The sequence below is a fragment of the Rhinolophus hipposideros genome (genome assembly GCF_964194185.1).
Source record: "Rhinolophus hipposideros genome assembly, chromosome: 8".
NCBI classification, from domain to species: Eukaryota; Metazoa; Chordata; class Mammalia; order Chiroptera; family Rhinolophidae; genus Rhinolophus; species Rhinolophus hipposideros.
The window spans coordinates 64,470,890-64,494,543 of NC_138054.1; the positions used below are offsets into that span (position 1 = coordinate 64,470,890).

General features: G+C 46.4%; 1 protein-coding gene across 9 annotated transcripts in view; it reads left to right on the forward strand.

Annotated features, from left to right (window-relative positions):
* Window positions 1–7,504: 7,504 nt before the first annotated feature.
* Window positions 7,505–23,654, forward strand: part of ERI3 (ERI1 exoribonuclease family member 3) — a 122,764-nt gene continuing 106,614 nt past the window's right edge. The window contains exons 1-3 of one of the 9 annotated variants that reach the window (XM_081055240.1): window positions 7,508–7,529; window positions 9,866–9,941; window positions 20,511–20,782. In XM_081055240.1, coding sequence (XP_080911366.1) covers window positions 20,528–20,782 — 255 coding nt within the window. In that variant the 5' untranslated portion in view covers window positions 7,508–7,529; window positions 9,866–9,941; window positions 20,511–20,527. Of the gene's footprint in view, window positions 7,898–9,865; window positions 9,942–12,428; window positions 12,485–16,053; window positions 16,220–18,086; window positions 18,256–20,504; window positions 20,783–23,654 lie in introns of those variants that run through there. The other 8 variants (XM_081055244.1, XR_013993724.1, XM_081055237.1 and 5 more) reach the window with 8 other exon arrangements.

Here is a 23,654-nt window from a genome sequence, read left to right on the forward strand (position 1 = left end):
CATCTCTAGATGGGGCTGCAGAAGCGGGGGGGCCCCAGGGAGCACCGCTGAGACAGGTCTCATTTACCATGTTTATGACAGTTCTGGCAGAGGGCAGCTCAGGGAAAGCTGCCCCTTCAGAGATGATGCCGAACGCTTTGGGCAGAAAAACATATTGCTTTTTGACTTCCCCCGAAACCCCATGGAGCAAATATTCAATAAACAGCTTCTAAAACATAGATGCTAAATACACGTCAAGAGCCACAGCCGCCTTGAACCATTTTCGGTGGAAAGCAGAATGCTCTGTGCCTGCGGAAGTGAGTGGACACATTTGGGAAAGGTGGGAAGGTGGGCCGGAGAGATCGCACTACCTGAAACCTTCCTACTTCCGGGGGAGTCTGAGGACCAACCGCATCAACATCACCAGGGAACTTGCTAGAAATGCAGGATCTGAGGCCTTTCCCAGACCTACATAATCACAATTTGCATTTTAACCAGGTCCCTGTGTGATTGACATGCACAAGAGAGTGAGTAGCACTGCTGTAACATAGAACTGACCTAGTCACTGCGCTGCTTAAACCCTTCCGTGGTTCTCTATTGCTCTTTAGCTCAAGTCCGAATACACACTACGAAGGCTTGCTTATAAGACTGCGTGAGTGAACTCCTCTCGCCTACTTCTTCAGACTCCTCTTTCACCATTTGCTTTGCCATGCTTTCTGCTCCAATAGTACTGAGTTGCTTCCCATACACACGTGGGCCATCTCTTTGCCCAGTGCCTTTGCTCATGCTATTCCCTTTGCCCAGAATGCCCTCTCCTCTTAGTTTTATCTTCCCCTCTGGCCTGGGAAATTCCTACTCACCTTTAAGACTTGACTTAAATGTCACCTGTTCTGGGAAACCTTTCCAGCTGTGACCTTCAAACCTTCATGTCAAGTGGTCTCTATGATCACAGTTATCACTCTGAGTGACAGTTCTTTACCAGTGTGTCTCCCTCATTAGCGTGTAAGCTCTGTGAGGGCAGGGACGTCTGTTGGACATGTTCCTCTCTGTGCCGTCAAGGAGCCTAGTACAGCATAGGTATTCAAAGAATGTTTTTGACTCTTTAAAAAGCATACCCTTAGAGAAGGATGGATTCAAGCTCTCAGTTACGACCCAGGAGAAGTGAGTACTGGAGTTGCCGGAAGAGCTCCCCTGAAGGCTTTGGACACCCTCCTGACAGCTCCACAGCATCCCCAGGTCCTGGGGGCCGTGGGCAGGCACTGCCTAGGGATGAAGAATGCCTGGCAAGCCCCTGCCCTGTGGACTAGTGAGCGCCGTGCAGGGCTGGGGGGCTCAGAGGAGGAAAGGAAAAGCCACCTGGGGGTGAGGAAATGCCTCCTGGAGCAGGGCACATTACTCCAGGAGTTCCCCAGGTGGAGACAGGGAAAGGCACCCTCAGTTGAGAGAACACCACCAGCCAAGGCTTGGAGACAGAGAAGTGCAAAGCACTGTGATGGGTAATAATTAGTCCCTTTGGCCTGGAAGACACAGGGAGTTTGAGAACTACTAGGAAATAAGTCTGGAAGTGTAGGTTGGAGCCCAAGTGTAGAGGACTTGGACGCCAAGTCAAGACCGGGAAGGAGGAGCTATGAAACCATGAGGGGCCCAGTGTAAGGACAAGGCGCTACTAGTGTGGGAAGGCGGAGGAAGGTGGCTGGCAGTAAAAGTCTATTTACTAAATCCTGATGGGAAAAGAAGGTAGCGTAATGGAGGTCCTGGTGGTTTGGGAGCTGATACTTGCCTATATCCAGTGTCAGGGGTTAGGCAACATCTCCTGATCCAAATGTCTATTCCACTGTTTTACACAGAAAAAAAAACAAATAAATTTGAACCAAGCCCACAACTGGATCAGGTATATACCAGCATGACTAGAGTAGGGGTGTATGGGCAACCCAATGGACACCATTATTGCGGGAAGGGCCAGCAGAACTCCAGAGAGAGACCTAATGATACAGCAGTGGGGAGTCTGACAGATGAGCCAGTTTCCACAACAGGACTAAGGGTTAAAGAGGGATTGTGGCTCTGGTTCAGTATAATGGCTCTTACCCAAACTCACCCTATCTTGGCTACTGTGGTGCAGTAGTAGGTGTGTACTAGAAGGAAAGACAAAAAAAAAGGACTGAGTAAGTGGAGTAAGTGGAAAGAGCTGTCTCTAGAACACTTAAGAGCTCAAACAACCCTGCTGAGGGGCTTCACACCCCCATAAATGAATTAATATGTAGGAAGTCTTCTTCTTACTTTCTGAGCGAGTGCCACGTTCTCACACTGTCATGGCACCATGAAAATTGAGCCCAGCAAGCAAAGGCATCCAAAGACAGCATCCACCGCACCAAGTGACAGAAGCCAGTGGAACATAATAGCTTGGATTGATCCATGGACATCACTGAGGCTTTTTTTTCCTTCTTTCTTTCAGGAACATTGCTAGGGACTATTTCTACAGGAGCAGGTGGAGAACTGGAATGAGCAAGACTGTTGTATTAATGTTAATGTAAACTCATTGGTACCACCAGCTGGTAGAGATGGTAGAGAACGTCTGCATTGCTACAGATGAACTACAGGGCAGTCCAGGGAATAGAAACAGAGCCACCAGAAGGCACACGTTTGTGAGTGGATTTGGAAAAATCGAGGGACCTTGGCTTTGAGGAGAAAAGTTGGCCCCACTCGAAAGGGGCCAAGGTGAATGCTGGCATCTGATCAGTGATGCAAAAGCTCTGAGAGCTGAACTTGAAGCTGAGATGGGCACACGCAAAAGGTGGGAGTGCTGGGGGCTGGTGACCTACCACAAGGGAAAATTGATGGAGGGAACTTCATCCACTGAGCACCTACCTTATGTGTGTGTGTGGGTGGGTTGGGGGGGCAGTACGGTAGATGCTTTCTTCACTTTATTGGTTATGCAGGTATTACCTCCATTTCATAATGGAGAAAACAGGCCCAGAGAAGGTGACTTTACTTATTCATCAAATATATGCACTTGGAATATAAAGATGATTAAGACTCATCTTCCTTAAGGATCTCAGATTATTTTAGGTGAGAGATACAGAGGAAAATCATTCTGTTACGGAGAAGTCCTTGGACAAGAGTAGATGTAAGCACAAGGTGCAATGAAACCACAAAGAGGTCCCCCAGGTCACAGGGTCAGTAAGTGTCAGAGTCAGGAGTCAAATTCTGGACTGCTTAAATCCACACCTCAGCACCTCCCACCACTCTAGCTGTGCAGCGATAGTTGTCAGGACCGTTGTCAAGTCATAGTCTGAGTTCTGAGGAAGGGCAGTAGCCCTTGTTGCTGGCAGGGAATTTTTAAGAACAAGGAGAGGACACTGGGAATTGGGATGCAGCATGTACAGGTGACCCAGCAGCACCTCAGGCCCAGAAGAGGAGACGATGGTGCCCTCATGGTTACCAGGTCATGGAGACCCTCCCCTGGGACAGGACTGCTTCCAGAGGAGGTGGCAGTGACTGATTTTACTTATGGAAGCCACTGAAGGTAGGAAACCAGGCTGGCTCTTAGAAAGGCAGACTGGGAACAGAGGATGGCAGGTCTCAAAAATCAAGCTGGGATTGAGAGGAGAGGCCATACTGGGAGTGGCAGTGGGGACATGAGAATGAAATCAGACAATCTAGACAATCCCTACAATTATCATCTCCTTTTTGCGTCTGTTGAGTTCAATAGATCCTGACAGGACTGTCTACCTTTTAAAAAACAACTCTTTTGCTTAAAAAACTTTGCTTCTTTCCCCACCTTTAAGCACCAGATCTGGAAGAGGCATAGAGCCCCAATCTTTCCTAGGGATGCTGTCCTCTGACTAGTAGCCGGACAGCCCAAGCTAACCTGCCACAGCTGGGGCGGGGCGGGGCTGAGCCACACCTCTGGGGGATGTGACTCACAACTGTCTCTGGAACACTGGGCAAGGGAGGGTGAAGTCAGAGGATCAGAGGAGGGAAAGCTAGGACTAGAGAGGGGCCGGAGAAGGCAGGGAGTGGAGCAGCTTAAGGAAGAGACCCTCCCTGGGCAGGTGGCTCCATTTGATTTCCGATTTAAAAGGGAGGCTTAGATAGCCAAGAAGAAAAAGGCTAATAAGAAAAATATTAAACTGCAGTGTGTGTGTCCCCAGGGACTTCTTGTTGCCATGACTGACCTCCCAGAGAGCGCCATTCGTTCCCGAGCATGGCAGCTTTATAGGCACTTGTAGGCCTGCAAAGAACACCAATTTGCTGCTGCAGTTTGTTTTGATAACTGAAACTTTCAATAAATCTATATTAAAATCAAAGGGAAAATTAAGTAGGCCCCAGTGAGGGGCACCGAGATGAGGGAGCACATTACCACCCTGGCCTTAGCTACCCCACATCCGTCTCTTAGTTCAGATTCAGGTCACCAGGGAAATGAATGGCTCAGGCTCCTGGGGAATAGCCCTGGGGAGAGCAGGGCAAAGAAAGCATGACCAGGTCCAGCTCCCACTGCTCCTGAAGCAGGGAAATCTGTGGGGGTAGGGTGGAGGGTAAGGAGGTGGGGTGGTGCTGGTCATGGTGGGAAGAGGAGTTGGTAAGAGGGGTGGGAGAGGGCAAGAATAATGGAAATAGCCAATATTTACGGAACTCCTTATGTCAGATACTGTGCTAAGCATGTTTGTGTTTCATTGTAGTAACAAGTAGGTACTAGTATTATCTCCACTGTAGAAATGAAGAAACTGAGCCTCAAAGAGGCATGTGATTTGCCAAAGGTCACAGATGGAGCCAGACTAGGCTCTCTCTGAGCTCACACTCCTCCACTATGCTATCTTATGCAGCTTACAGGGGCTACGAATGGCAGAAGCAGTTTCTTCAATTCTCAGATAAAAACGTTTCAGACCCAGTCTGGGGTCTCACCTGTGCCAAGTTTGGAGGCTGCCATCTACTGTTCTTGGGTCCTGGGTTCTCTGCCCTTTGATTGCTGGTTAAGGTCGCAACTTTGGCAGCCATCTTGCTGTTTTTCCTGGTGGCTTGATAGGGCAGTAGAAGAACCAATTTTTGTCCCCATTCTCAGTGTTCACTTTAGCTCAGTCACTTAATCCAGCAGCTAGGAGACTGCCCAGGATATATCTGTGTCTGTGTATTGGATTCAGTTCATCTGCCTCCAAAAATTCACTTGCCTCATCTCTACCCCCCACCTTGGGCCTTGGCCACTTGTTTTTGGACAGCCCAGCTGCTGTTACTATCACTCATTTACTGACACATCTGGCTGTCTTAGCCTCCTCTGGGAAGAGGGTTAGGTTTTCACAGAGCCTCCAATGTGCCCACTGGGGTAGGACGGCAGTGGGCCTAATTTTGCCAAACCAGAAGCTATGACTCCTCTCACCATTTCAGGTCTCAGATGAACCACGGTGCTTTAGAGTGTGAGATCTGGTGCCCCCTGTAGCTACCTGAGTGGTGGGGTAACACAACCCTCTCTGTTGAGAAGCAACGGTTCTATATAGCCTGTATGACCAAACAACTAGCTGTGTTTTCTTTGAAGTCTGGTCAGCTTTATTCTATCTTGTATTTTATTTCCCTCCTTTCCTGCTTCACTTCCCTTCTCCACCTCACTCTTGCTGTCCTGGGATTATACTTCCCACTGAGGTCTTACAACATAAGTTTTGCCTCAGGCTCTGTTTGAATCAACAAACAGAAGAAATCACAACAGAGCCAAAGGCTTGAGGGAGCCAAATGCTGGGTTAGCGGCAATGTAAGGCACCAAATGTATACTAAGTTCTTAAACTGTTCTATTATTTGAATGTATTTTGCCTGATCTTTTTCTAAAGAAAGCTTAGTCAGGTGAGATCCTGGAAGCTGTATAGTTGAGCTCTAGAGAACCAAGGAGGAAAGAGCACAGTCAAGAGGACCATGGGAGGCTCCACAGAGGTTATTGGGGCTGGGCCTTAAAGAAAGCCTCCTATCCAGTAGTGTAGATTTACTTCATTCTTACAGCCAAGAAGGTTGGTTGTGCCCTTTTCTCAGGCTAGTCTCGGGATATAACAAAGCCAGAGCTGGGAGACGCCAAGTCACGGCTTCTGACTTGTCTAATTTTATTTATCGATTTACTTACTCATTTATTATCTGTTCTTCTCCTTCTTCCCCTCCCTAATATAAAAGCTCCTAAGGATACAGGTTTTGTGTGTCTTATTCACCAATGAATGAATCCTCAGCAACAGAAATAGTGCCAGACACTTAGCAGAAGCACCGTAAATACATGTTGACTAATTGATCAACTAGGATTAATATTCAGATGACATTAATGGTTGAGGGACGACCCAGGTCCAGCTCCAAGAATCAGGGGATAAGTAGGTGTGCCTGTACTTTACTGACCTTGGTTTAAGTAACCTCTGTCCCTACTGATGTTTATTCCCTCTTTTGTCTGCAAACATTTATTACGTGCCTGCATTATGCCTGGCACTGTGCTGGGTATTACTGATAGAGCATGAACAATATGGAAATAATGCTTACCTTAAAGGAGTTTACGGCCCTGGGGGAGAGACAAAAAAGGAGACAGACAATTATAAAACTGTGCGATAAACTCTGTAGGTGGAGAGCAGAATCACCTAACCCACCATGTGCGATAAAGGTATTCCCAGCTCAAGTGGGAACCACTATGTTAAATTCAGGTCTCACAGAGGGGGTAGGGCCCAGAAATGACAGCATTTTACTTAAGGGAAGCTATGCGGACAGCAGACACAGCGCTTGTTGACTGAAGCTAGGCCCAGGAGATGGTTCCTGACTGACTGGGAGGCTGTCAAAGCCATCATGGTCTTGGCCAAGGCTGGGGTTTCCCAGCTCAGAACCTGGTACCCACGACTTTCCAGAGAGCCATAACCTAGATGAAGCAACACATCTCTGGCTTTGGCCGGAATTCTCTCCAGCTGATAAAGAGACTGTGGAAGCTCCCCACAGCTGAGGCCGGAATCCTTTTAACCCTGAAGTTACCTTTGGAGCCAACCTGAACAAGTCATTTCCCTTTTCCTTAGGAAGGCCCTTGAGAAATTTTAGAAAACCTTAGAAAAAATGTAAGCGTTTGCTTCTTAGCCTAAAATACCCATCCTCTCAGTTCTCCCTCAGGCGCACCATAGAGAGTGTATAGTAATGACTTGTTGAATGAACGAATCATGAGGTGTCGTCTAAATATAACGTCACTTTATGAGTCTATATTCACCTCATGAGTATACGATAAAGTGGAAAAACGGAAGTGTACCTAAAGTCACGTTAGGCCTTGGAAAGTTTTCGTTTAAAAAAAAAAAAAAATTCTCTCACCGTTTGGGAGTGAGCACCCCCTTCACGCTCTTCGGAGTACATGCACCCTGAAAACTACAAGTCCCATAAGGCCGGCTGCGGGGAGTCACCATCTTGACACACCATAGCGCGCATGTCGGCGGGAGAGCGAGCCTTTGGGGAGAAGAAGCCCCGCCCTCCTGCAGCCTATTGGTTGAAAGAGCTGGTATCGGGCTCGGTGGTTGGCCACCGCTTCCGCCCGTCTGCTGCGTCGGCCGGGGTCAGAGTGCGCGGAGGTGAGTCGGTGTGTTGTGGACTCGTGGTGCTGGCTGCCGCTGTTGAGGCGGCCGGGAACGGGCGGTGGGGAGCGGGCGGAGCTGGCCCTGCCTCTGCCTGGCCAGCGCCGCAGTCGGCGCGGGCCGCGCCCGCCGCCGTAAACTGCCCTGAGCGCCTGCTGAGGCCGAGGGAGACGTCGGGGCCTGCACCTGGAGGGAGCCTGCCGCGCTGGCCCCAAGGAGGGGGCGTTGCCATGGCGACAGCCTCTCCCGCTGCTGATGGGGGGCGGGGGCGGCCCTGGGAAGGAGGGCTGGTCTCCTGGCCCCCTGCCCCTCCCCTTACTCTCCCCTGGACTTGGATGGGCCCGAGTTGGGGGCAACACCCTGGGGTGGGTGATGCGGAGAAGGCCCCCAAATAGGGCCCTGGTTGATGCATGCGGGGTGAGGGTCGCGGCGCGCACAGTTTGTGCAGCCTGGGGTGCTAGCCCATGTGCTCACCCTGGATGCATGATCTACTGAATAATGTTCAGGCAGAGAGGGAACGGGCAGGGGTTTGCAAGACAGGCTGGATAAAGTGCTTAAGGGTACTGATTTATTACATGGGATTGCCAGGGAAGAGGAGGAGAGGTTTGACCAGAGAGAATATATCGAAATCCAACAAGGAGATAGAAAGAACATCCTCTTTCCCTCTCCCCAACACCCACACATACACACAAGGTTAGTAGCAGTGGTAGTAGTGATGGTGGAAGGAGTGAATAAGGGGCCTAACCGGGCTAGTTTTCTGGTTGCTTTTCCTGCAAATGTCACAGCAACAGGTGCTTTCTTTCCATGCAGTTGGATTAGGGCTTGACGGCGAGTTCTTGTAAAATATAACTGCTTCTTGTTGACTTGGAAGATGCTGAATGTGGCCCCTCATTGGGGGTTTGGATTCTGTCCTTAGGGCTGGATTTTCCAAACTGATAGTGCCTATCGTTGTGTCTGCTAAAGGTCTCTGGCTACTTCCAGGACATTAGCTCTTGTCAGACATGTTATCAGTCTCCTGGCTGAAGGGCAAAAAAATACGAATCCCATTGGCTAAAGAATGTACACTATTTGAACTATAGTAGGTTGTGATTGGCTGAATGATTTTTGATTGTAGAGTTTCTACCAGAAATTGGCTTCATCAAATTCTGCTTTATTCTGACTTTATCATACACAGCATGCCTTGTTTTAGTGGGTTCATGCCTGGAGCTTAAGTATATTATACCTGAATCCCCTACCATTTAAAAGTCAATTTATAAACAGGGACTTGGAGTGTGACTCCACTAATGTGTGTGTGATCTTGGTTAGAAACCCACTTGGCTGCGTTTCATCAAAGAGATGGGGGGTGGGGGAAGGGAGCTGCCGGGAAGTGATTGATAAGGTTTCTTTTATGGATTCTGTGGTGCTTCACTGGAGCTCAGAGCACTTTGGCAACTTAAGCACTCCAAATTAAAAGCTCATTAACAATTCCTGCCCAAAGATACTGTAAATAATCAGCTAGCTAGGTCATAGAGATTGGCTGAGAGCTCTCCTTCCAACTTGAAATTTCCAAATAAAAGTGCTTTTATTCCCTTACATTTTGAAAAGTGTTTTCTTTTGGGTAGGGTAAGGCGGTGAGTGGCATTCTCCCACAGGATCTGAGTAGAATAAAGTTTTGAATGTGTAGAGTGGTAGACAGGAATAGATTGGTTCCAAACCTAGGTATTTCTTTGTGCAGAGCTTAGAAAGGCACCTCTGCATCTTCTAGTCTTTTGGAGGATCTGAATTAGGTGATTAATAGGTGTTTATTGATGATTTGACTTGGCACTTGGTTACCTTGACTTTCTTAGAACTTGAGACAGACCTGGAAGTATCCTACAAGTGTTTCTTGGTCTCTGTGGCCATTTGCAATGTGGCTTATAGGTTTGTGGCAACCAACCCCTCTTCCAATCCCAACCTCAGTTCCTGAGTTCTGAATATTGTGAGCCTTGTCAGTGTCCCCTCTGACTAGACTAGGATTCCTGGATTATCCAGAAAGCCACCACTTCATGGCCATTTTTCTCAGTCCAAGCTTAGATGTTGTAAATGTTTAGTGTTTCTAGAGATAAGTCTCCTTAGGAAGAAAAGTATGCTACTAGAGAACATAAAATTCATCATTCCAAAAATATACAATACTAGTAGCTTCTGAAGTCTCTGGGCACTGTCCTTCCACATAGATAGCTGTTATCCCAAAGTAGTTTGAGTTTAGGAGTTTGAAGTGTAGTGTGGTCCTTAAATTGTTTCAAATAGCAGCCCCCTGGGGGTTTGATCCTTTGTACTGAAATAGACTTGTTGCAGAGATGTGTATTTATCCACAGCATTGGGGCTTTCCAGTTCTCACAGAACCTTCAGCATCCCCAGCTACCAGCCTTGGTGTCTTTGAAGTAAGGAGAGGTGAGAATCCTGTTGCATGGTCAAGTTTGGCTTCTTTCTTATGAGTATTCGGGCTTGGAGGGTGTGGGGTGGGGCCTGGTGCAGATTGTATTTTTCTGTAGATTTTTCTGATAAGATGCCATATGCTCAAAGACTACTGAAACTTACCCAGTCTATAAAGAGTCAGAGTTGGAGGTAGGGTACCTAGACTTTCAAGTTCTGTCATGTTTTCTTCGTGGGTTTGCATGAACACCTGCTTTAGGTTCAGAAAGGTGGAATAGAGCTGGAATAGTTTTTTATCCTGAGAAATACACATCTTTAGATAGTAGGAAGGAACACATTATTTGGCTTTTGATAATACATTTGACCATGGGGCTTTTGGGATCTTGGTTTAATTTGGGTTGTAGGTTACCTTTGGATGGATAGTTAATCCCAGCCTATCTCCATTTTACAAGGTTCGGGGCTGGCTAGTAAGATGGACTCTGATGATTGATATCCAGGATCTCAGAGGCTCTTTGTTGAATAACTAAGGGCTAGGCACTTTACTGGGTCCTGGAATTGTGGTAAATAAGATAACTACTGTCCCCGACTCCAAAGAGCTTACAAATTCTTGGGAAGACAGTTAGTAAAGAAGCAATTACAACACACTCTGAGAGTGCTATAATAAGGTAAGTATAGGTGCTTTGGGAGTATCAGAAGGGTCCCTTACCTAGTTGGGTGGGCTCAGGGAAGGCTTTTCAGAGGAAGTAATCTCCTCATCGAGAATTAGATGAGAACATGAGGGACCAAATGTGAAGGTCAGAGCTTTGTTGAATTTGAGAAACTGAAGTACAGTGTGATTGAAACAGTACTCTGTGGTTAGGAAAATATGGGAAATTAAGCAGGAAAGGTAAACAGAGGCCAGGGCCTTATAAGTTCTTAGGGTTAGGTGGTGGGGAAAAAAATTAGACTAGGTCAGCAAACGTTTTCTGTAAAGGACCAGTAAATATTTAGGCTTGGCGGTTCTCTGTCACAACTATTCAACTCTACTCAACTCTGCTATTACAGCATGAAAGCAGCCATAGTACAAAAATGAATGAGCACAGCTGTGTTCCAGTAAGCTTTATAAAAACAGGTGGCAGGTGGATTTGGCCCATGGACCATAGTTTGCCCACCCCTGGATCAGACTATCATAAGAGCAGTAAGAAGCCATTAAAAGGTTTTAAGCAGTGGAGTGATAATTTGTGTTTTAGATAAAGTTGCTCTGCTTTCAGTGTTAAGAATGGATTGAAGGAGACAATACTAGAGGTAGAGAGACCAATAAGGAGTCTGTGGCAGTTACATGGATAGCATTTTTTATTTTCCCTTTTGAGGCAGTATTTCCACACTTAAAAATTGAGGATAACTGAATCTTTGCATATATGTATATACTGGTTCTTTTTACTAATTTCCAGGCCATCGACTGGAGCTTAAGAGATGTCTACCAAAGAATTTGTTGGCAGCTCCTGTTTCACAGACTAGAAAAGATGTAGGAAAGGAACGTTGGTGTGAAATGAATGAAAATGCTTTGGGAACTCTTTTCTATTTGAAGAAGTAGGGGATAAATAGAGCTCTGACAGGGCTCTTGGTCTTCAGGCTCATAGTTTAATGTCAGTTGCTTTGAACTTCTTGAACTATACACACAGAGGAGGACCAATTTTCCTAAGCTTTCCAGGAATTGTCCTCGTTCTGTATATGTCCTACTCAGTCTTTCCTTTCCTTGTGTATGGCAAACCGATGACCTTTTTTTGGTTTGGGGAATGTATCTTTTTCAGGTATGATGGTACTAATATATGTCAGGCACAGGGACCAAATAAGTGGAGTGTCCCATAAATTGTCTTCCTTCTACAAGCCCCAGTGTACTTGCATTGCCAGAGGGAAGCCTGTGGGTTTCTGATGACAGTGTATGTGACTTTGGGCAAGTGACTTGCCTCTCTGAGTTTAGCTTTTCTATCTGTAAAATGGAGATAATGGAACTTAATAGGGTTGGTTAAAGGATTTAATGAGATAATGGATGTAAAGTTCTTAGCACAGTGTCTTTAACTTTTGTTACTGATAGTATTTTACACAATTAATACTTTTTCAAAAAGCTAGCAATTGGGTAAGTTGGCATCTGGCTGAGCAGGTTTTGGGTCCTCACAATTGTGACTGTGGCCATCTGATAGAAACGTAGCCCCTGCTGGAGTCAGCCAGCAGACAGGAGGGAGTTACAAGTAAAGCAAGGCACGGCTCTTCATCGTGGACAGTTTGCAGATAGCAGGAGTCCCATTCAGAACCCCAGAACTTCCTTCAGGGTGGACCTTAGCTCCAACACCATCAGTAAAGCGAACTGAGTTAGCAGCTACCCGAAAGAAATTGAAGTGTGAACAATCATTTCTCCCAGTCTGTCGGGGTCATTTATTAGTGTTGCCACCCTTGTGGCCCCACATCTTTAAAGTGCCTCTCAAATGTCTTTTTATTACTTTTCCCCACCTCTCTGAGAAGTGGGTCAGATGGTCAGCATTGTTGTCCCTGCTACCCATCGAGGAAACTGAGGCCCAGGAAGGGTAAGTGTGCGCCTGAGGTCATGCTGTAAGGTACCGTCCGAGTTAGTGCAGCTCTGCCTCCAGATGACATTGTGCTAGTTTATTGCTGTGATTTCTCTTCCTTTGAGTGAGAGATGTGCAGTCACTGCAGAACTGCGGTCTGATGCATGCCTTGTCCAGATCTGCTAGGCTTGATTTGGGCCCCACTTTATCCACTTGGTCCTGTTGGGTTTTAATTGATGGCTGCTAGGAACAGGCCTGTTGGGAAGCAGATTCCCTTTGGGTCATTGTTTTTAGCCCGTCCTCCTTTGGGGACATTCTTGGGGGAGCCTTGGGTTACAAGGGATTGCTTTGATATGCTCAAAATTGTGCCTTGTGCCCCACAGCTACAGGTAAAATCAAAAGGCGGATAATTTATGGGAGTGTCAGAGCTGGCCGCTGGCACCTCAGGAGGCCATTAGTATGCCTGTTCAGACCCTCTGTGTCCTTGCAATTGATTCCTCTTTGCATGAGCTTGATTTGGGAAGCTGTAGATCTCTGGGTAGTGATTGGATGTGACAGTCCAAACACTGGTCCCTAAATTAATCCTTTTAATAGTATTCTGGCACCAAGGCAGTGTTTCTCTCTCTTTTTCTCTCTAACTGGGAGGACCAAATGCAGTGGGCTAGGAAGAAGGAAAGAGAAAGAAAGAAAAGAGAGAGACAGAGAGACAGAGAGGAAGGGAGGAAGAAAAGAAAAAAGGAAAGAAAAGAAAAGAGAAGCTTTGCTTGGTGCTTAGGTCCTGCTCTGCTCCAGCATGTTCAGATTCCAGAGCAATTGACATCATGATTTTGGGCATATTCATTCAGCAAACATTGGCTCATACTTTGTGACTGGCCCTGTGCTGGGAGCTGGGAATATAGACATGAATAAAACATGGCCCTTGCTCTTATGGATCTATGTCTAGCTCAGTGTTTCTTAGATTTTTAAGCTCATACATCAGATTAAAAACAAAACAAAACAGAAACTGAAAAAACTAATCTTATGTTTTTCTTTAATGCTATTTGAAATTTTAAAATGCTCTAAAGGATCTGACAAAAGACAAGTCAGAGAAATTATCATGTCAAATATGATTTTTAAACACATGTGCACATACACATAGCTATACCTGCTATCTTTCATCCTTCTCACCTTCTCCCTGAAAATTACTGGTAAGAGGAGAAACAAATAACTAAAATCTTAAAATATAGTGAGATACAAGTTAGGAAATCGGGATCAACTATGTTCCTGGGTCCCACGTAAGCAATTAACTTTATGGTGGGGTATCAGAGAAAGCTCCCAAAAGGGGCAGATTTGAGCTGGATTTTTGAAGGAGGAGCAATAATTTGGTGAAAATTCCAAAAGAGAAGGAGGGGCATTTGCCAAGGCACAGATTTGTAAAAGGAAACACCACGTTTTGGGGAGCTGAGCAAGAGCTGGTTGTCACCTCACCTCCTGCCTCACAGAGACGTCCTCTGTGAGATGGGAGGACTTGCTCCTCTGGGATTGTGTGAGAGGAGCGGCTTTGAGTTCCCTGTACTGCAGTTGTTTTAATCCGAGGTACCCCTTCCTGTTTCTGTTTTCTGTACCCAAGGCGGCAATTTGTTTTTCTCGGTAAAATACAAATTACCATGAAATTTGGATGATTTGAACAAACTTAATTATTCCTTGTGGTTGAGTTACTTTTAAGCTCACACCTTACCTCAAAAGAAAAACTGAAGTTGATATGCACTGTTAGCCTTATGGCTCGTGGAGGTATCCGTCTAGTGGGGAAATGTGGGCCCTCAAACATGGGAGAGGAGAACAGGGCCCCAGAGAGCCGGTGCCTCTGAGCCTTAGTTTTGTCATATGTAAAATGGGAACACTGTTACCCATTTTGCTTGATAGTTGGGAGGATTAAATGAGATGAAATATGTACATCACTATAGCGCCTGGCTTATGGTGTTGGAAAATGGTGTTTCCGGTTCCTCTTTATCATGTATTAACAACAATAGCTTCCTTTTACTGAGCATTATTATTGTGCAAAGCACTTTATATACATTGTGTGATTGAATTGAACCCCTAAGAAATAGGCATTATAGCTATTATGACAAAGAATATGTGGAGGATTTGAACCGAGGGTTGGCTAAAACCAGCATTTTAATAACCAGCTACATGACTCCCTGTACCAGTTCTCCATCTTGGAAACAAGGCTTTAGGAGGTTCTGGGTGCCTCTCCTCTGGGGTCAGATGCTATCTGAGAGTATGGGAGGTGCTTAAAGGGATGAGAGTACCATATCCTGCCCTCCCTTCATTTGTATCCTACTTATGGTTTGTTAGAAAACAAGCCTTTGCCCGAGCTCGCATATGATGTGGTCAAACAGATTTGCAGGACTTTGCAAAGAGATGTTTCCAGCTTTGGCCCCACGATGGAGTTTGCCCAAGCTACTGGGTGTGGCTGATGGGATAGCAAAGTGCAGGCAAATCACTGTCACTTCTTTTTGTGTGCTGCCTTGACCTGCTGAGACAGGCAGGGGGCCAGTGAGCTCCTGTGGCCTGAGATGTCGCCGCCAGAATTTGGTGTTCCTGAATGTCTGGTGACTTTAGCTCTGCTGGTAGTTTGAGACTAGCAGCTGCTTCTGACGTTGGTGAGCTTTCCCTAGCCCTGCCTTGGAGCAGAAGCAGCTGTAGCTACAGGCCACGGGAGTGACACGTTGTAGAGAAGAGAATGTATTGTTGAGGTGAGGACCCGGGTTTAGAGTTCCTGCTTCCATTCCACTTGGGGGCGGGGCCATCAGGAAGTTGCCTAAAAGTTCCAGGGCATGTCAAACTTTGTTGTCTCGACCCCTACCCTTCAGCAGACTAGACCGTGCTCTCAGGCCCTGGCCTCCACTTTGAGATGCACAGAAGCCTGGCCGGGTGCTGAGGCCTGCTTCTGGTGTGGGGGCAGCGTCCCGAGGCCCTGAACTGGGAGCTGGGAGTCCTGGGTTCTGTTCTGACTCCGGCTTGCTCTGTGAACCTTATGCAGTCCTTTCTCTTTCTGGGGCTCATTGTCACTGGCTAGCCGGACTGTGGCACCTCAGGTTTTCTTTCTCCTCTGATAGTCTGATTTTCATAGAAAGTGCACTGGCAGTAAGGATGCATTCATTAGATTGAAGATTATGACTATTGATGGCATGTGTTTTACTTACATTTTCCCAGGCTATTTTTAGCTGCCTGAGGTAGAGCTTGTGACCCAGTGTGCTCCAGATAGGTGTTGTATTTGTTGATGCCTCTGTGACCCAGGTGCTTGGGCACTTGCACCACAGGTCAGATTGGGCTAGAGACCTGCCCCAGGAGTGGGAACTGGAGCAGCTGCGGCTGACTCAGGTGCCCTCAGTCAGCCGGACTCGGAACCTGCCTCTGGTGCCTTGGAGTTTCTCTGGAATCCCCTGCTTCCCAGTCTGGCTTTTAATGGAATGGCTTGACCCCAGGGATGTTACAAACCCACACCCCACCCCCACTCTGAGATTCCAAGTTTATGTGGTTGGGGAGATGGGGTGGGAGTAGACCCCATATTTCATCATGGGCTTCTCTTCTTTTCCATCCCCCAGGCTCCCCAGACCTGTGTATGTGGATATTAAAGGATGGCCCCCTCCCTTCACCTTCGCCCCCCCTCCAGTAATGGAAGGCTATAAAATGTCTATTTACCCAAGACACCAGAATGACTCCTCTGTGGTTCCACTAATCTGGTGATTTGGTGCTTCTCTAGTCTCTCAGGTAAATACAGATTGAGGCTTTTTATAAAGGCATATTATTTCCCTCATTAAATGTGTGTTTTGGCACATGCGTTATTTACCTGCCCGACAGTAATGGCTGCAGAGGAGCCATTGGTGTCTGTTGTGTAAATACTCTGCACAGAGCCCATCCTCCAGGGGCTGTGGCGCAGGCCTGTTTCTCCAGATCGGGCTGGCCCAGTGGCAGTCCCTGTTTACCCCTCCCCTGCCCCACTGGGGGACTGGTCCCTTCATTTCGAGGAGAGAATCACCCGTTTTCCTCTTTGCCATAGTCTACTTACTACCATTAATTTGCTAGGAGAAGGAAAAGGGTATCTGAGAATAGATGCTTATAATCTTGGTCTCCAATGAAAGAGTGTACAGAAATACACAGCCTCATAACTGTGATGTTCATTCCTTTGGGGTTCTGCCCCTCAACTAGATACTTAAAGTCCCAGCTGACGATACAAGTTCTAGACTTACTTGCATTCTGCAAACTTGTGGCAAAAGTCTAAAGACAACCATAGAAAAGAGAAACCCCCAAGATGCCAGAGGGAACAAGGAAAGGTGGAGTTCCACTGTAGGGAGGGCAGGGATGTTTCCTGAGAAGGCTCTGGTGGTGGCAGGAGTGCCCAGTAAGGAGACATTGAGTGGGGCCTCTTAGGATAGAGACTCCATGCTTTGAGGGCTGGCTTTTGCTTTCCTTCTTGCCAAAGGAGAGCACGCAGCCTCCCTCTGTGGGCAGGATGGGGAGATCGCACCCTCATACGCTGCCTTTTGGTTTCTTTATGTATTACAAAAATAACTTTTAAAAAGTTTGAAATAGACCAAATTGACATAAAAGTTGGAAGTACAGTAGAAAGAATTTTTTCCTGACTGATTCGAGAGTTAAGTTGCCAACTGAATGCCTCTTCACCCTGAAAACTTTGCGTGTATTTCCTACATGCAACCACATTTTCCTACCTAACCACAAGGCAACTGTCAAAACCAGGAAATTCACATTGATATGTTACCTTCATCTAATCCTCAAACCGCATTCAAGTTTTACCAGTTGTCCCAGTAATGTTCTTTGTAGCAAAATGATCCAGTTCAGAATCCTGCGTTGCATTTAGTTATCGAATTTCTTTAACCTCATCTAGACTTACCTTAATAACTGTACTTTGATCTTCATGACCTTGATACTTTTGAAGATGACAGGCTCGTTGTTGTATAGACTGTCCCTCAATTAGGGTTCGTCTGATATTTTCTCATGATTAGATTTAGGTTATGCATCTTTGACAAGAATATCACAGAAATGACGTTTTGTTCTTCTCATTGCATCCTATCATATGGTGCATGATTTTGATTTATTCCATTGTTGATGATGTTCATTTTGCTCACTTGATTAAGGCATTGTCTGCCAGACTTCCGCAATGTAAATTTACTCCCTCCAGTCAGAAGCGTTCTGTGGGGAGATACTTTCAAACTCTGTGAATATCCCTTATCAAACTTTAATTAATATGGACTCATGGGTTCCTTTTTATTCAGTGCATGATAATCCGTTAATATCATTACCCTTCTTTGATTAATCCCTCTGTATGTAACTCATCTCCCATTGTTGCCACTGCCCTTTCCTTTTCTTGGGTGCCGTTTTTACCCTGCCGATGACTCCCCACATCACATTCCTCTGCCCCTCCCCCGTGGGTGCCCTCCACAACCGACATGGGCTCTGACACGCTACGTCACACCTTCCTGCCTCTGTACGGATGCACTTCCCACCTACTTGGGCTCTGATACTAACCCTAAGCCCTTTCTGCACTCCCCCGCCCCAAATGGTGTTGATACCTACCTTCCTCTGCCACAACTAATGGCTTTAGAGATTTTTTTTTTAGGAAGGGAAGAGGAAGAGGTGCCCTCTTTTTCTTGTCTTGAGTTGAACTTAGTTTTTGGAAGTGAGGGAAGTACAGAACCCAGTGACTGCTGACAAGTGGGGGCCTGGTCTCCTAATGTCTGCTCTCAAGACTTCCTCCAAGAGAAGTTTTTTGACCTGGGTGAAATCAGGTGAGAAAGCAAGGCTTGTAGGTAAGAGTACCTCTGGCCATCAATATGTTGTCCTTGGGAAGAGGGGATGGGGCATATATAGTATGATACATGAGAGGTCTACACCATTCTAGGGATGCAGGAGACATCGACGTTACTCTCTGAGGTTGTCTTACACATTAATTGGATTTATAGGCCCATGGGGATCCAGGTTTGACCAGGTGGGCATAGCCCAATAGGCCGGTAGTAGTAATAATGGTGGTAAGATAATATTTATTGAGCCCTTATGTGCCAGACACTGATCTTAGTGCTTCACGTGTGTCCTCTGATTTCATTCGCGCTAAAGGATTAGGAACTATTATTATTGTCATTTTATAGTTGAGGAATGGAGTAACAGAGCTTGCCCATGGTGCATGGCAAATAAGTGGTAAAGCCAGGATTCAAACCTGGAAGCCCTCCTTAATCACAATGCTTAATTGCCTGTTAATTGCCATTTGGAAGATGGGGTCCGGTTGACTATGTATACACTTTATGTACTACATGTACACATTGGAGAACATTAAATAAGACTTACAGAAGTCCTCCTGCATCGCCTGACTGAGGGGTTAGAGAAGCGTCCGAGGGCCCTGAGGGACTTTCATCCAAACTAGAAGACGAGCAGAGTGGGGTCTCCCATCTCAGCAAGGCCGTTAGTGCTGTTCGAGTGGGAGTGGGTGATAGGAGGACTTATTTTGGATTCCAGCTTTCAAAGGTCTACTGGCCTGCTTGCCTTTCCAAGGGATACCCTAGTGAAACTCAAGCCAGTTTTTGTCTACCCAGGCCTGAGAGGCTGTGGGGCTATGGTGAAAACAAGCACTGTGCTTATGCAAGATCCATGAAGAATTTAAAATACTTTGTAGTCTTAGCTCCACTGCAACCACATGGAATCTCACTAAAGGGACAGAGAAATGGAGAAGCCACACTAGCGTACATCCTATGCGGGCAGGTCATTGCCGCTCATTCAGTGGGTCGGGACAGCCTGGAGAAGTGATACTTCGTGTTGTCTGAGTCCACTCAAGTAGTAGTGACCTCAAGGCCTTTGAGTGTGCTCTGGACCTCACAGACTGCTCCCCGCTGCCACCCTACGTGAGGGAGCGTGTGCCGATTTGCAGCCTTTCAGAGGCAAGCTTTTGGCTCTTTAGGAATGGGGCTGCAGAAGCCATAAATTCTGGCCATTTCTGTATTGAGCAGTGAGATTTCTTATTTGAGGTAAACTTGAAGGACTTTGAGTATTTGGTACAAAAGGGGGGAAAACAAAATTCTGCTTTGTTCTGTGTATGTGAGAGTGTTTTTAAGGAAGCTTAAATTATTTGTGAGTAGAACTTAGGCTTTGATTTTTTATTTAGCCCTCCAAGGAGCAGACATTCTGCAAACTTAAAGGGAAAACTTGAAAAGTCATTTGGATTTTTTTTTGCACATGTTCACTCAGAAAACTTTACTAGACCTTTAGCAATGCTCCCATTACTGCCACATCTGGGTTTTCTGTTTTTCTTCCCTATTTAAAAAAGTCCTGCAGTCCTTCAAGGCCTCTTGTAGAGAGTGAGTCTGAAGGCAGCAAATGGGGACGCCTAAGGCTGTTGCCAGCTGTGCTTTGCAGGCGCTGCTCATTCTCCCAAGGTGCCACCTACCGGTCTGGGGGCTGGGGAATCAGCAGAATATCATGAGCAAGCTCCCGTGTGATGGGCCTTGTGCGCTTTCACGGTGAAGAAGGAAGAAGGGTGTGTGGAGATGTCAAGATACAAACAGGAAAGCTGGGGGTAAATGGCTCGTCATGGAGCTGAGGAGAGAGTCTGGGGCATTTTCCGCGGTCTGAGTCTACGTAGCTCCTAGGGCTGATTGTGTAACCAGCTCACCTCATGTTACTTTGGGAACCTTCGCTTTCATGTTAACTGTTCCACCTGAGAAGTGAGGACAGGATTTTTCTCTCCTCTCTTTTGAACTTTTAGAGTTCCATTTAAAGATGAAGGTCAGTGCTGCATGTTGTTTTGAGAATGCTCTGGGAGACTCTGAATTGTCATCATGCTGCAGGGACCAGTGTTAGCGTCTTGAACTTCAGCACTGAATACTTTGATTTAGGACAGGGGCCCAGAAACAACTGGGGAGTGAGTGGTTCATGTTGTGTGATGATCCCTGAAGTCTAGATGGAACAGGGCCACCGTGGGAGGGGAGTAACCCAGGCTCTCTGTTCTTTTTTATTTTATTTTATTTTTTTTTAACTTTCCTCCCCTAAGTTTTAGATGCTTCTGGATGTTCAATGCTAGCACCTTTACAGACTGGAGCAGCTCGATTTTCTTCATATTTACTTTCAAGAGCAAGAAAAGTGCTGGGCTCCCACTTGTTTTCTCCCTGTGCTGTTCCGGAGTTCTGCTCCACATCCACCAGAAAGCTGGCGGCCCACGGCTTTGGCGCATCCATGGCGGCAATGGTGTCCTTCCCTCCCCAGAGGTATCACTACTTTTTAGTGCTGGACTTTGAGGCCACGTGCGACAAGCCACAGATTCATCCTCAGGTAACTGTTGCATCATTGTTTCAGAAATGGTGGGGTGGGCAAGGAGGGAGGGAGGATAGTCTTGCTTTCTGGGACCCAGCGGAACTTTCTCAAGTCTTCCTGGCTTTTCGCTATTCCCCTGAAGCTTCTGCCTAGGAAGCAGGACTTGGTTCAGGCCTGCTGGGGTGAGGTAGACCTGAGAAGCCTCTGGAGAGAACTGGGGACATTGTTTCTCTCTAGCCTCAGCCTTTGGGAATCAAAATATTTCCTTCTGTCCCATTCTTCCTCTTTCCTTTCCCTTCCCTCCTTCCTTCTCCTTCTCCTGCTGCATGTTCTTTGAAGGAATACTGTGGAGGTCAGCCTCTAGGATGGCCCCCAGCAATCCTTGTTTCCTGATGTTTATACCCGTGGTAGTTGCCCTCCCACACTGAATCAGAGCTAGTCTGGTATAACCAGTAGAACGTAGTGAAGCAGACACTGTGTGACTTCTGAAAGCACTGCAGTCTGCTTGCTCTTTTGGATGACTTGTTCTGGGGAAGCCAGCCACCGTGCTATGAGGACAGTGAAGCAGCCCTGTGGAGAGACACCTGTGTACGGGAACTGAGGCTCTGAGCTAAAAGCCAGCACCAACTTGCCAGGGATGTTTCTTGCCAGCGCTGTCTTGGAAGTGAGTCCACCAGCCCCAGTCAAGCCTTCAGATAACTCCAGTCACAGTGGACATCTGACTGCAACCTCAGGGGAGACCCTGAGCCACACTGGCCAGCTGAGCCACTCCTGAATTCCTGGCTTATAGAAACAGTGAGAGATAAGAAATGATTATTGGTGTTTTAAGCCACTAAGTTTTGCGATGATTTGTTATGCAACATTAGGTAACCTGAACAAGTACCATTGTTGGTCTTTTGGACGGGAACATTTCTTTGCTTGTTTTCTTTCTTTTTTTTTCAGTCACCACTATGTTCAGAGATCTTTTAAGGTAATGCTATAGGAAACTTGGATTAGCAGTAGAGAGACACCTGTGCTAGGTGATCTCGGGGTGCTTGGTGTTTGCTTTGGGGGAATGACAGGGCTGATATGGCAGTTATTGTAATGTGGGGGCTTTGGGTATGCCCGGCTCTAGGACTGCAACTCTTCCCTCTGGGCCTGGGTTATCAGGTGGGGAATTTGGGGATGCATAGATAAGTTGGTCTTGAAATAGTGGGGCGGGGGGAGAGGACTGTGCCATTAGGCACTTGGGAGACAGGGAGGAGTGGGGTCTATTCGGAGATGAGCTGGGTTCATTTTCTCATGGTTGATTTTTTTTTTCCAGGAAGGTGTGCTTTCTTTAGCATAATAGATTGTTTTCCATAAAGCAGATACCACAACCCCTTTACCTTTCCCTTTCTCCTCTCCTCTTTCCTATTCTCCCTTAAAATAGTGGTCTGCATTGGAATCAGGCCTACTGAGGCTTGGGAAGACAGGAGCAGGATGAGGAGAATGCCCAAGGGAAAGAACTTTGGATGAAAGGGAATATGGCTTGGGAGCTACCTGAGCCACACTTACTTTCTCAGCCCATGCTGTAGTCTTCTCTGCCTCCCCAAACTAGTGGAGATTCTGGTGGATGTACCTGGGTGGTGTGTGGGAATTTTGGTTACATAGATTGTCTCAGGCTGGGAATCAGGGATCCATATGCTAATACACCATATTATTTCCCTTACTGATGCAGGTTTCATTTGCCAAGTAGGCCCTTGTGGAACCTGAGTCTAAAATCTAACCCATCCCTATTGCATATGACTCATCCCTTTTCTGAACCCTCAGGATTGCTTGGCACCTCCCTTACGGCGTTTCCTGCTTTCTACTCAAGCCTATGTATGTTTGTGTCTGAACTTTTCAGTTAAATTATAAGTTCAGATAATTGTGTAGCTCTGTTCTCTTGTCCTACAGAGAATGCTGCCAATGTTGCTAAAGGTGAAGCCTGATTTGTGTCTAAATTTGGTCTGTCAGTATCACCTTTCATCTGTCTTTCAAGGGCGTCGTTCTTTTTATTTTTTGTTCTTTTTATTTATTTATTACAGTGCTGAAGACATAATGTAGTACAGATTTAAATCACTTGTCTCACCAACTCCCTTCCCAGACTTGGGCATCAAGGCCTTTCAGACCTAGGCTGAGGTCGGGCTTCATACTGTTTTCCAGGATCCGTGCCTGATTAAAGATTAGCTCCAGAATCAATGAACCCTGATGATGGGATTCCAAGGGCACTTAAGGAATTGGCTGCCCTGGTTCATTATTAGCAAAGCATTAGCTGTTGCTTTAGAGAACTCAGGAAGAAGCATTTGCTGTCTTGCTTATCTTTAAAAGGGAAATACGAATGATCTTGGAAATTATAGACCTGTTAGTTTACTGTGATTCCAGAGAAGATACTTGACCTGATCGTCAGATAATCAATCAGCAAACAGCTAGAAGAGCATAGGGTACTGAGTAATAACTTACATGGGTTTGTGAAGAAGAGCAAATCCTGTCAGATCAATCTAACTTCTTGCTGTGACATAGTGATGGATTTGAGTGGATCTAGGGCAAGTGATAAATGTAATGCATCTCTACTTCATTAAGCCTCTACAATGCTGTGATCAACAGGTAGGAAGGTGAGTTTGGGGCCAGGCAGCTCTGCTAGATTACCCATTGGACCAGTCTTGGGAAAGGGATGGGCAGCTCAGGAGGGACTTGAGACTTATTGTTAGTGGCAGCTTAAAGCCTCCCTCTCTTTTGAAAAGAAATCTTCGCTAAAGTTTGCAGGTAGCAAGATCCTGTAGGATTCAGAGAAAGATTGAAAGACGGATTGGAGGAGTTGTCAGTCCCAGATAAGACAGCAGCCTTCCACTGGGGTCATCATAGGTCAGGTTCTGTGCGAGTTTGGTCT